This window comes from Balearica regulorum, chromosome 1, assembly GCF_011004875.1.
Source record: "Balearica regulorum gibbericeps isolate bBalReg1 chromosome 1, bBalReg1.pri, whole genome shotgun sequence".
NCBI lineage: Eukaryota > Metazoa > Chordata > Aves > Gruiformes > Gruidae > Balearica > Balearica regulorum.
In genome coordinates, this window is record NC_046184.1 from 66,036,954 (window position 1) to 66,050,718 (window position 13,765).

The 13,765-nt window shown below is 43.5% G+C and overlaps 1 protein-coding gene across 3 annotated transcripts in view; it reads left to right on the plus strand.

The window, feature by feature from the left end:
- Positions 1-2,963, plus strand: part of PKP2 (plakophilin 2) — a 45,563-nt gene extending 42,600 nt beyond the window's left edge. For 2 of the 3 annotated variants that reach the window (XM_075756008.1, XM_075755999.1), the window contains exon 13: positions 402-2,963. In XM_075756008.1, coding sequence (XP_075612123.1) covers positions 402-470 — 69 coding nt within the window. In that variant the 3' untranslated portion in view covers positions 471-2,963. The remainder of the gene's footprint in view (positions 1-401) is intronic. The other variant, XM_075755989.1, reaches the window with a different exon arrangement.
- The last annotated feature ends 10,802 nt before the right edge of the window (positions 2,964-13,765 follow it).

Here is a 13,765-nt window from a genome sequence, read left to right on the forward strand (position 1 = left end):
AAAAGACAGTCTAACAAGCCAGAGAAATCACTTGCTCAAACAAAACTGATAAAATCCTGAGTCATTTTGGCATTGCCCTGTACTTTTTGTTCAGATGATAGGGTTAATCTCAGCTGACATTAGTCACCTAAGAGTTAGGAGTCTGTAGAGCTGAGCTAGAAGAATAGGCTCCCCATACAGTTGGTGGAGAGAGTTAAGCAACTCCAATGATTCGTCTCACCTAACTTAGACTGAACAGAGTCACTCCTGGGAGATGCCCGTTCTGTCGCTGTTGACTGTTGAGGACTCTGCCTAGACCCTTACCATGGCACCATATCTCGCTTTTAGGCAGTGGAACCCACCCTTCACTCGCAGGATCGACACTGAGGATAATTAATTATTCTGTTTCTTTCATTCCAAAGGCTGACTTTAAGAAGGCAGATTTCATCAATACCCGGACCACAAAAGCCTATAACTCACTAAAAGATTGAATCAGATCATAACACCACTGAAGACAAATGAGATCATACGTCAGTTAACGTAACTATCTTCACGCGGTTGGTGTTGAATCAGAAAGTATCTCAGAAAAAAGAGGCTGATTTTATATAGGACCTGAGTGACCAGAGGATAGCTGTTTTGTGTTTTTAATCCTAATCACCTTGTTGTCACTGTATATATCAATTTAAGAAGCTTATTTCAATATAAGAATAACCAAAGATGGATTCTTCAGGATGTCTGAGGTGAAGTTTCATCCAGGTTGACCACTAGTCAGAGCTTCAGATGACTGTCTTTAGTCTAACAGGCATTTTTACAGAGAGGTTTGAAATGCTGATTGGCAGCAAATTCTTTTCAGACTGTTTTATACAGATAGTTTTCTACAGTGGGTAAGCATCGAGTGCACTGCTCAGGACATAGTAATTTTTCACCCTTTTGTTTCTTCCCACCTGCTTATTAAGAATCTTCAGTCTCTGTGAGTATACACAAGAAGCTGTTTCACTACCTGCATTATAAAAGCACCAATGAAGTTAAAATGATTATTTTTTTATTGCTTGTATTCATGTGCTCACTGATTCTTAAGCCTCTTTACTTTGAGATTTCATCAGCAACAAAATTGATTTTACATAGGTCTTATCATCCTTTGCTCCTCTCATCCTCCCTCACATGGCTGTTGGAATTTATAACTGTGTCCAAAAAGGGTTTTAACTAGAACCACTATGTTTCAGACACTTTGGGCTGAACTTAGACTCATCATTTTTCCTAATTGGTGGAAGAGTTATTTGCTGGTGATTCAGTGATTATTGTAAGAAAATTGTGTTGTCGAAATGATTCTGTTGATACTCTATATATGGTAAAGGGTGTGGAGTCTTTATTTTTGAATAGATATACACACACGAGAGGTTAGACTCCATGCTGCTTAAAGAATTCATCTGATCCTGCTTCATATTCTCGTACTTGAAATCATCATCCTCCCTACAGCAATTACATGCAATGTGATAAGTGAAGGACTGTGTCTGCACATGTGGGAATAGGTAAGAAGAGGAGAAAAATTCCTAAGCACCTAAAGGCTGTTCCTATGATATGATCCTCAGAGAGGGAAAAGAAGCACTAAAAAAACTCCATCTGATAACCTTTAGTGAGATTTATCTCAACAAACCAGTAGTTAAATTGTCCATTAAACTGATAGGAAATTCATATATAAATATACAAATCTCTGTTGGATTGGATTATCGGATGATGTGACCTGGCATTACTCTTCTGAAATCAGGGGAACTAAGGTACATTTATGGCAACCAAGACTTTGGCATATGTATTGACAAGCCGTCCTACACAAATGGAGCCCGTCTGGTACCCCCACGCTGAACTGCTGGTGCAGGAGGTATTATTACAGCTGTTCTTATCCTGAAGGGGATACACAATCCTTCAAGTAGGGACCTCAAAGAGGAGATTATCAGGTCTGTTCATTTCATCACTCATGGCCAAAGGTCCAGCTCCTACCAGAAACCTGCAACCAACGGATTGTGACATTGCACTGTGCCTAAACATATTTCTGGATATTGGGGGGCTAAATTCTGCTGGTAGGTGCATATAGTTCCCATAAGGTTCCCAGGAAGTCCTACACGTGCATGCAGAACAGAACATGTCCTGGGGAGTTAAGCAAACAATGCTGCTCTCCCATCACAGATCATTTTCATAGGTCTGTTAGTCCTCCACATTTGCTTTGAATAACTCAAATCAAATGCATTCCAGTAAAAGGTTTTAAAAATACTAGTGTTTTTTTAAGAGGTCGTTTTCAAAATACTCCAGGTCCAAAAACAACACGGGGGAAGGGAACTTACAGCACTGCATGTTGAGGAAATTGTTTTTATAATTTTTTAAAAATGTGATAGAAAACAGACAATTAAAATCTAACTTTTTCTTCTAACTTGTTAACCCAAGTAACACTGCGTATGCCATGAATGAATAAACACCAGGAAACCTGGACAAGTTTACTTTTACTGCCCAAAAAGTAGTGGTAGGCAAAATTAATATAAAAAAGAGGAAACCTAAATATAAAGTAGCGTGAGAATGAAGAGCTGCAGTCTAAAGATCAGGAAGGGGGCTTTTAGAAATACCCAAGTATTGGTTTAGCTCTGTGAAACTCACAAACTTAAAAAAAAAAAAAAAAAGCCCAATGCTGGGCATTTTCAAATGCCATACTTAGTATATCTGACTCCCTGTAAGATGTCCTCAAGAATGGGGTGCAAACTTTTTGGGTTGTTTCTATTGATAGTGTCCCTTTAAAATCAAAGCAGTGTTCAGAAGTCACAAAGAAGAATATCAGACCTGGCAACAACGGAAAGCTATAAACAGGGATGAGAAACGACGACACACCCTATTACAACTGATCTCCTACTTGTATGCAATCAAAAACATTTCAGCAGGACTCCAAAGAAAGCAAAGAATGTTAGAGAAATAATAAAGTGTTCTCTCTAATGCAAAAAAAATTTGTCTTTGGTCTTTGTTGTTATTAGTGAACCTGCTTGCTGCAATGCAGCAAATGTATTTTCAAGCCTTAGCCCTTCCTTTAAAAGGGCAAATTCATTTTTTAAATTAAATCTAGGTACAGAGACTTAGATTTTTCTACAACAGGAGACTGTTACTGAAGGCAATCTGTGTAATGCTCCTGGTGGCATCAGAGTGCTCCTGCAAATAATTTATTTTTACTTACAAAATCTGCTACAGCTCTCTGTCCAATATTGCTGACCTATCAAAGCACCTGGCATCCTCTGTCTTCACCCTTCTTTAGTTGTTCTTTGCCAGTAAATGTTACCATGAGCCATATCACCACTGGACATCTCAAACATAATTGAGATCATCGTCGCCATAGTCTTGGACTTAGGAACTATGACCTCCTCACTTGGTCTTTTACAGAGAGAAGATTTGAGACCTTGAATTTAAACACACTGGGTAGCATCCAAAGTGTCTTTGGCTGAACCAGGAACTGACCCCTGGTCCTCCTATCTTGAGATAGTGTCTTAACCACAACCCAGTTCAACAGCCTTCCACTGAATTGTTTTAGTAGAAACTCTTTAATTAGTATGGATAATGTTGTAGTAGATAACACAGAATATAGACATTAATTCATTGCAGATGATTAGTCATTCCATTCCCCGCTTGATCCTCATACCTTTTTTCTACTATCACTGCTCCTAAATATTAATGCTTTTTCTCCTCCCACTCTTGCTAAACAGAATTCAACTATGTAAAATATTGCATTATATTGTGCACAGATGCAGGGTTTAGGTTACTTGGCTTTTTTTAGGGGGGAGGGAAGGGCAATGTTCTTTTGAGTAGGAACATGCTATATATTAAGAAACATTCAACCCTCCTTTCTGGGCCCATACAAAACTGCAGGTGCGATGAACTAGCACCATCATGAGCCGTGATACAAGACTCCCAGCCCTTTCACTGGCTATTGCTTAGCCTGGCAGTATGTCCTCAAAAGGCAGCTCATTAAAGCTGAGGGTATCTCAAGCTGCCTGTTTGCTTGTTACCATGTTTAGCCCTTGGGCTCCAGCTTGACAGAAGTGTTACGTTTTCCTGTCTTTAGGGTTCAGGACCAAAAAGCCCCACAGTATCACTTCACAGCCCTCTTGGGAGGGTGGTTCATGGCATGATAACCTAATGAGCACAGTCACACAAGCTATGCAAAGTGATGAGACTGATGTTTCCTAAGTTATTTCAACTCCAGCAGCTGCCCTTCCATTCTTGCACTTTAACTGCTACTGATTAAAACCTCAGTTTGCATTCCTGACTCATACTCTAGACCCAGCCCATGGGGAAGATAACATGACCTTAAGGCATCATCTGATCTGAGACAAAGATCTGGACATAGCAGCAGAAATCAGACTGGAGAAAAAGCACGTTTACGCTCAACGTCACAGTGCATCAAGGACAAGGCTTGAAGAGTCAGGTGTAATATAACCATGTAAGTTTACGCTTAGCGTGTTGGTTTAGATGTTGCACAGCATCTGCTCACTGAAAACCCAGCAGGGAGATTTGTTCAAATATACCAAAGACAAAAAGGGATGTATAGCAGATAGTATAAATAGAGCAGGGTTTTGCCATTCTCTACAGTCATGCCTTGGATGTTTTAATAGGTTTGCATATGACAAGGAACTAAGCCCATTTTATCTTATTTCACATGTTCAGAGCCAAAAACATTTTATTATACACAATAGAGGTATTGTCAGCTCAGGATCAGAAATTAGAGTTTGCTTGCCCCCTTTATTCAGCTGTATCTTCCAGTGCTGCGCTCAGCCTCAGCATGACTGCAACGAATTCAAGTTTAGGAATTTAACATTTGATACTATTTTTTTCCATTATTCAACCTAAGCTCCCATTCCCATAGCTGTATCCTATTATTCTTAGTGATCTCTCAGACCAGCCTAAATATCCACAGATATGGAAAAGAGGAAGCAGGCATTTGCCTAACATGTCCTTAGCAGCTGCAGTTTGGAGCCAATACTGCAAATTCCCGCAAGGTATCAGGGCCTTCTGAACATGCCCATGCCCTTGGTCACAGAGCAAGCACCACCATGACCACGAAAGGGAACAGGGACACCAGCTGCAAATACAGGGTTCGTCATTAGGCTTTTTTCCTCCATGCTGACCACATATTCCCTCCAAAATTGTGCAAAGCCCTCATACCTATTTCTGCGTTTTGCAATCTCTCAGCTGTAATCAGCTGCAGGACTACGAGCCAAGCTGCCATCACTCACATCTTGAAAGGTGTTGGCCTCAAAGGTGCCTGGCTTGCTCTTGCTTTCTGGGGCTCAGAAGGACACCACTACTGCCTTGAACATATTTAGATATCTGGGAGTCCCTGTAACTTAAATAAGACATTTCGGTTCTCCCTCAGTTCTAGAGAGATCTAAGGGCATTGTCTGACCCTCAAAAATATGTCTTACTGCGTGTTGACCAGGAACTGAAACAGCCAAACCTGAACCATTAGGTGAACACAGAAAAATGATGAAGAGTGAAAGGGGTTTTTTAGCTGCTGCCTAAGAAGGTAATATCTTTCAGAAAGTTCAGAAACTTTCTGAAGCCCATGAAGGTTATAAGATAATGGGCCCCAGCTAGAATAACTGTGTTTGGCTTAGAATAACAACAAAATAAATCAATAATGTTGTAGTATCAGTGTTGAGCTCTGCCTGAAAAGTACACTGCGCTTCAGGATATATAAGCACACTGGAGTTTAACTCAAAACACTGGACATCGGGCATAGCCCAAAACTATGCATGAGTTTAAACCTCACGCAATTGTTAAGGCTGGAGAAGCTTGGATGTGACATGCAGGATGAATGATCTGTAACTGACATTAAAATAGACCTTGTAGAATAAAAGCTGTTAACTAAAAGCAAGAAAATAGTGTAAAGAGGAAATATGCTTTTTCATCATAAAACTTCCCCTTTGTAATAAAAGTATTGCTTGGTGGCATAGTTGGGGTGCGTTTGTGCAGTGCTTACCTTTGCGTTTGCATTGCAGTTAACAACACAGTGACGCAACCACGCCTGAGAGAACAACGGAGGCTTTCAAAGACAACCTTTATCCTTGAGGACGGACAGGGCAGCCATATGGGCTGTCAGCTCACTCTGCGAGCACGTTGGATTAGGTGTGTTACCCGGCTCCTGCTTCGTGCTTAAAATGAAAGCTGGGATTACAGGAATTTTAGTCTGTTTTTTTTGAAAATTAAAATAAGGATCCTTAAGAAGTTTTCTGATGCAAGGAAAAAAAGCTGCTCTAAACTTATGATACATATAGCCTTGAAATAATATTTTATTAATAGGACCATATTTGTTGTTTTGAAAGCATACAGACAAAGATTAGAGGTTTTAAAATAAAGGAAGCTGTGATGAGGAGCCCAGGCCTGATGATATACACACTGATGAAAAGGAGAATCTACAAACCAATATTTGCAAGCAGCATTGTTGTAGGTATTTTGTTTTGGTTTGTTTTTTTTAAGTGATGCTACTACTCAACCTGAAAATACTTAAAACCTGGGAATCCAGAACTGATGCTTTGGATAGCTGCAATGTTCTGCAGATGTTATTGCAAAAGTTTTGGCACAGCTTAAGTGACACAAAGAGATGGAAGAAAAATTGTCTTCCGGTGTGAAAGACTGAAGCAGAGGCATTTGAAAGAGGTGTGAGTGCCAGAGCGGTTCATCAAGGAAGGGGCTGGAAAGCCGGCACGGGGGGAGGGGGCAGGGAGGGAGCTGGCTTCTCTCTGCTGAGAGGGGGGGGATGCTGAGCCTCCAGTGAGAAGTGTTACCGGACAGGGTCAGGCAGCAAATGCTATCCTGGAAAAAAGTATGAAATGGGTAAACTGGGAAAGTGAGAAAGGCTAAGCAGTGTTTGCAAAAGAAAGGAGAAATTTCAGAAGCTCTGAAATTCGCTTGGCAGAAAGCAAGACCATCTGGATGCTGACTCAGAGGTGCTTCCAGCGCCTCCAGCAAGGACGACTTACATCAGGAGACCCTCACTGCAAACCATGACAGGATTGCACACAACTCCCTTCCCAATTTGTACGTCAAGCCAACGAGAAGCTGGAGTGGATGTTGCCAAGGTTTAAGGGCTGGGTGTTGCTAAGGGGTTTTGGTCTGCAGGTTTCTGAAGTCCTGCACGCTGAGCTGGGGGATGCCAGCACAGGTCTGGCACTGGCCTCTTGTACAGCCACGTCTGCGAGCTGGCAGCCTGGCCAGTGCCGTGCCTGCTGAATAAACACTGCGGATTACCTGTCCACCAAGGACTTTTTTCCTAATTAGATCAGTTATTTTCTGCTGTTACGAAGAAAGACGGACAGATTTACCAGTACATGGGCTTAGGGTTGTAATTAAGTTATTGTGGAGGTAATTATGGATAGAAAACAGGGCACAATGAATTCTGTAGTCTATAATATGCTTACCTGTAAAAGAAGTGGTATTTATTACACCTGAAAGACATGGACCTGCATTTTAGAGGCAACCTCATGTTCTTCACATCTACTGCAGTGGCTACAGATGTAGATATGAAAGATGTAGATTTAAAAGTTGGGCACCACTGTTGCCATTTTGTGTATTTTTAACGAAAAAGCGCTTTCAAATCCTACTGTTCTGACTCAGAGAGACTAAAAAAGAAGCCCAACACCCGCATCCTGATCCACCGCAGCACAGCACTGGAGCAGCTTTGAAGGAACATTTGCTAGTCCACATGCAAGTTTTGACTTTGACAAAATGGCAGGCACATATCATCTGCTCTGTCACCGCATACGCAGGGCCAGACAGCAGTTTGGCTCATAGCAACCACCTCTGGCCTGTCCTTCAGCCCTGTGAGGCTCTACACGGCCTTTTTTTTCCCCCCAACTGCCGCAGCAAAAGCGATGCTCTCAGCTAGCCGCATGCTGCACGTTGGGCTGGCTCCCCTCCAGCGCCCGCCGTGACAGTGCAGGGCAGGACGCCACGCAGTGGGGACACCCACGGGGGGCTTTATGGAGCAGGCAGGTGGCCTGTGGGACAGATGCTTTGGCAAGGATTGTACGAACAAGCTTGGGGTGGGCACAACATGGCAGCCTGGGGGGGCTCTGAGCAGCACAGAGGCGAACAGCTGCTTTCCACCTGTCCTGTGGGCACTCACTCCTTGTGGAAAATGCATTTAGAAGCATCGATCAAACAGTCATGTTAGCTGCAGCTGGCAAAACCCTGCATGTCTGCTCTCAGGTTCTCCACTAAAGTCAGCAAACAGCAGTTAGTTCATTCCCAGCCAGGAAAAAAAAACAAAGGTAAATAAGGTGTAGCCCTTGACAATGGTTCCTGATCTCTCGTGACTTTATACCAGTCTCCTGCAGCAGATGTGTATTTTGCTCTGCCGCTGTTTCCACTCGTGCAGTCTGGTTGTAGGGCCTTAGCTAGGATTTTTTGTCTCTCTAGACACGCAGATAAAAAAAAAAAAAAAAAAAAAATCAGTGTAACATCTCAAGCCAGAGCAATCTTTTAACAAAATTCTTGTTAATCATGAAATTCTTCTTAAATGCTCATGACCCTGTAGCTTGGGCAAGAAGGCATTCTCCTACCTGCTATCAGCATCACTGGCAAGGTTTCTCTCCTTCACCCCGGGCAGTCCCCAGGATGTTTAGCTCTGGCAAGTGAAGCCCCAGCAGGACCTGCCGCCTTCACAAAAAGGACAGCAAATAGCCTATAGTTTACACTGACTTGTGCTGCCGTCCATTAAGCAAAGGCATCCTGATTGGAGGGGGACAGTAATTTCTACATTCATGCCATATAACAATAGCTTTTTCAGGGTAAGAAGAGGAAGGAGAGGAGGAAAAGAAAAGGAGTGTTTCTGTGAAGATCTTCCCAACATTTTTTCTCTTTCTAGGTCATAACAATAACACTCCTCCTAAGTTAAGCAAAATATTATTCTTCATGGACCCCCTTCCAAGATAAAGCAATTAATGTTTTTTCGAGAATCTCTTTGTACAACAGGCTTACTGAAAACTGCAAACATGCTATAAAGTACAAATCCTTTTTGCTTTGGCTTAGCAGACAATCTCTGAAGGTGACATCTCACTGGTGCAGCTGAGACCAGAAATAATCCAGCAGTCCCATCTCCGCTCCCATGTCAAAGTCAGTTCCATCTCCTGTAAATTTAGCAGTGAGGTCAGGGTAACATATTGCTTACCTCCATATAACCCAAAGTACATTCCCAGACACAGAAAAGTCAGGACAGGGTGGAGGGAAGGGAGGTTCCCGGAACAAAGGATGTTGCAAGTGTGGCTTGAGGATTTTCTTTCCAGAACAAAGTGAGATACATCTGTTTGGGTCCTTCTTCATTACAACATTAGTTGTGTTAAAAAACACACTTTCACACGTGCACGCACATACATGTTTCGCAGTACCTCTATATACAAAGAACTGAATCCTCCAGGAGAGTGAGAGGGGATTTAAGAACATGGGCCCTGTAAGGGATACCCCTAAAACAAAAGGTAGCTCACTGCCAGTGGTGAGAGGTTTCAGAGGCTCTCAGGATTGCTTTCCAACCTGCCATTTCACTGGAAAGGGATGTATCAGGAGATGCAGCCCAGATCACTGAAACTTTGTTCACATGCAAGGTAATTTCTGAAGGGACAAGAGAGCCATGGCAAATGTCTTATGCCTGTTTATTACTCTCTGAAGAGCTTTGGTGGGAAGCATCTTCAGTAATATTGTTCTAGGTGTTGGAGTCACGTATTTCCCCAAACATACTTCTCAGAAATGTACCATGAAGTCTGAGATAGTGGTTTGTGGGAATACCCCAGCATTTCTGTGTAAAGTGGTATTTTAAAGTCCTGCATGCTCATATTCCTTCTTGATGCCAGCTCACTTCACTGTCACTGGCTTTCACCCATGGCTGAATTTAGCAGACTGTCCCCATATTGCATCACTTGCCATTTTCTTCTCCCCGCTATGACTTTTTCAAACCTGTGAACCCTTCCCTGCATAGCTCTGACCCTTGTAATTTACAGGTAAGGAGATGCAACAGCTTTCTCACACCTGTGCTGTAAAGTACATAGTTCTTTGCACCTGATTGATAATTGCATCCACTGTAGAGATTTCGTAGGATAAAATCTGTTTGGAGTCCTTTTTCAAAGGCTCCTTATATGAGACACCTGTAACCATAAACAGCTTTCTACCCTAAGGGCTTTTAGGGGTGCAGGAGGGATAGTTCTGTAAAAGCTGAGCTTGTAGCTTGATATAAACAACAACGTGGTAAAATTGCAGGTTGTAAAAAAAATATAATTAAATCACCACACTTTGGATTTTTCAAGATCTGTTAAAAGTTTTCTGTAACTGAGGCTATAACTTTTTTTTCCAGCAATAAGGTAACACACAATTTAGACTGTTTAAAAATCGTTCATGTTCATTGGCCTGTTGTTTTTAAATACTTCTCCTTAAACACAACTAGGTTTAGGGGCTCAGGAGCTTTGCATCCTGCTCTTTCATTAGTGTCCCAGACAGGCATATTTGGGTAGATCATCTATCCCCGTTACCACGCATATTATACATTATGGATCATTACAAGTGGGCAGCTCTTCCAGACACACCAAATCAACTTATCACTGTCCAGAACAAACATTTCATTTCTTTTAATATGTGTTCTTGCTGGTCTCTGCGAAACACAGCCATGCTGCTCTCAGAGTCACACTGCTACTGCTAATGCCTGCACTAGAGGCAGATGTAGGGTTTGGTCAGGGCTTACTACTGGAGATACCAGTGATTTTGTCATCCAGGACTATTACAAGTAACCGAAAAAGTGTAAAAAACCCTTCAGGTTTGGATATGAATATTATTCAAGAGAAACAGGCTGTAAGTTTTGTGAAGTCAAGTTCACAACCTGAAGGTTGGAACCTGAAGGTGCACAAGTCCATGGGACCTGATGAGATGCATCCGTGGGTCTTGAGGGAACTGCCAGGCCACTCTCCATCATATTTGAGAAGTCCTGGCAGTCCGGTGAAGTTCCCGCTGATTGGAAGAGGGGGAACATAACCCCCATTTTTAAGAAGGGTAAAAAGGAAGACCCAGGGAACTACGGGCCGGTCAGTCTCACCTCTGTGCCTGGCAAGATTATGGAGCAGACCCTCCTGGAGACTATGCTCAGGCACACGGAAAATAAGGAGGTGATTGGTGACAGCCGACATGGCTTCACTAAGGGCAAATCATGCCTGACAAACTTGGTGGCCTTCTATGATGGGGTTACAGCATCCGTGGATAAGGGAAGGGCAACTGACGTCATCTACCTGGACTTGTGCAAGGCATTTGATACTGTCCCGCATGACATCCTTGTCTCTAAATTGGAGAGACATGGATTCGATGGATGGACCACTTGGTGGATAAGGAATTGGCTGGATTGTCACACTCAAAGAGTTGCGGTCAACGGCTCAATGTCCAAGTGGAGAATGGTGACAAGTGGTGTTCCTCAGGGGTCGGTACTGGGACCGGCACTGTTCAACATCTTTGTCAGCAACATGGACAGTGGGATCGAGTGCACCCTCAGCAAGTTTGCCAACGACACCAAGCTGTGTGGTGGGGTCAACACACTGGAGGGAAGGGATGCCATCCAGAGGGACCTTGACAGGCTGAAGAGGCGGGCCTGTGCGAACTGCATGAAGTTCAACAAGGCCAAGTGCAAGGTCCTGCATGTGGGTCTGCACAATCCCAAGCACGACTATAGGCTGGGTGAGGAATGGATTGAAAGCAGCCCTGAGGAGAAGGACTTGGGGGTATCGATTGATGAGAAGCTCAACATGAGCCGGCAGTGTGCGCTTGCAGCCCAGAAAGCCAACCGTGTCCTGGGCTGCATCAAAAGAGGTGTGACCAGCAGGTCGAGGGAGGTGATCCTCCCCCTCTACTCCGCTCTTGTGAGACCCCACCTGGAGTACTGCATCCAGCTCTGGGGGCCCCCAGACAGGAGAGACATGGAGCTGTTGGAGCGAGCCCAGAGGAGGGCCATGAAGCTGATTGGAGGGATGGAGCACCTCTCCTACGAGCACAGGCTGAGAGAGTTGGGAGTGTTCACAGCCTGGAGAAAAGAAGGCTCCGGAGAGATCTAATTGCAGTTTACCAGTTTCTGAAGGGGGCCTACAGGAAAGATGGTGAGGGACTGTTTATCAGGGAGTGTAGTGACAGGACAAGGGGTAATGGGTTTAAGCTGTAGGAGGGTCGATTTAGATTAGATGTTAGAAAGAAATTCTTTACTGTGAGGGTGGTGAGGCACTGGAACAGGTTGCCCAAAGAGGTTGTAGATGCCCCATCCCTGGAAGTATTTAAGACCAGGTTGGATTAGGCTTTGGGCAACCTGGTCTAGTGGAGGGTGTCCCTGCCCATGGCAGGGGGGTTGGAACTAGATGATCTTTAAGGTCCCTTCCAACCCAAACCATTCTATGATTCTATGAAGTTTCCTAGGAATACTTTGGCCTTCCTCAGGAGTGGAAACAAGACTAAGCTGCGTCAGGATCTACAACAGGGACACCCTCATCTTGACACACAGGCTCAAGTAGTGGGACAACAGAGATTTCAATGTTCAAGAAGTACAAGTCTCTGCACTGGGGGTGGAATAAGCCCAGCCATCAGTGCTGGCTGGGACTGACCAGCTGAGCAGGTGACCTGCTGAAAAGGGTCTGGCACTTACAGTGGACACCAACTGCAATTGGAACCAACAGCGCACCTACATTGTGAATTGGGGACATGGCATAACAGGCTATGTTAGGAGAAGCATGGCCAGCAGACCGAGGGAAGTTGTTACCCCCATTCGGCAGGGAGTAACACTGCACTGGAGTGCTGTGATTTGAACCCTCCCAGTTCAAGAAAGGGGATGCCAAGAAACTGGAGAGGAACTAGCAGAGAGCTACCAAGGCAGTGAGGAACCTAGAGCACGTACGCCACAAGAAGAGGCTGAAGGACATGGGCTTGTTTGGCCTGATGAAGAGGAGGCAAAGCACGGAGGTAAAACACTCTACCAGTACTTGAAAATAAGCCCCAGAGATGACAGAACCAAACTTGTCACAGTAGAGATAGGTGGTAAAGCAAGGGGCAACATGACAACAGCATCATTCTGAGGTTTGGGAGATTATGGGTAGGCATTAGGAAAAAAATTCTTGCCAGGACAGTGATGCCACACCAGAAATGGTTACCCAGAAAGGTCAGAGATGCTCCATCCTTAACTCTTTTGAAGACTTGGCTAGAAAAAAACAGCATGGTAACTTGGTATTTCCTATTCTATGCATAGTGCAAATGGTGACATCTCCAGTGCAACCAAGAGAGTTGCTGACAGCTGGTGACACTTCAATGGTGTTTCTGTGTTTGCTCCCCTTTAGTACTATAGAATCTCTACAGGAATTTAAAAGCTTCTTGGCATAAAGTGAAAGCATAACAAACTAGTTTAGGTTCATGGGGACAGAAAGAGAAAATCTTCGTGCTAACTTTAGCTTAAGACTAGGAAACATTTTCCAGTTGAAGATAATCTCATGCACTAGTTGGGAATCCAAACACCATGTGGCCCTGCCTAGCTGCAAGAAGCAAACCAGAGCAAAATTAGTTCCAACTAATATTAGCATTAACTTGACACTAAAACAAGAGGTTTTGACTTTCTAGTAGCATAAAGAAAATGCCTTTCTTACTTCCTAGCACAAAGCTTAGCTTCACAGCAAAACAGACAGTTTTTCACAGTTTTTGAATGCTTCTATACTTCTTTGCTGTTGTTCTAATCAAGCAAACAGCTCTGCCTCCATGAAAT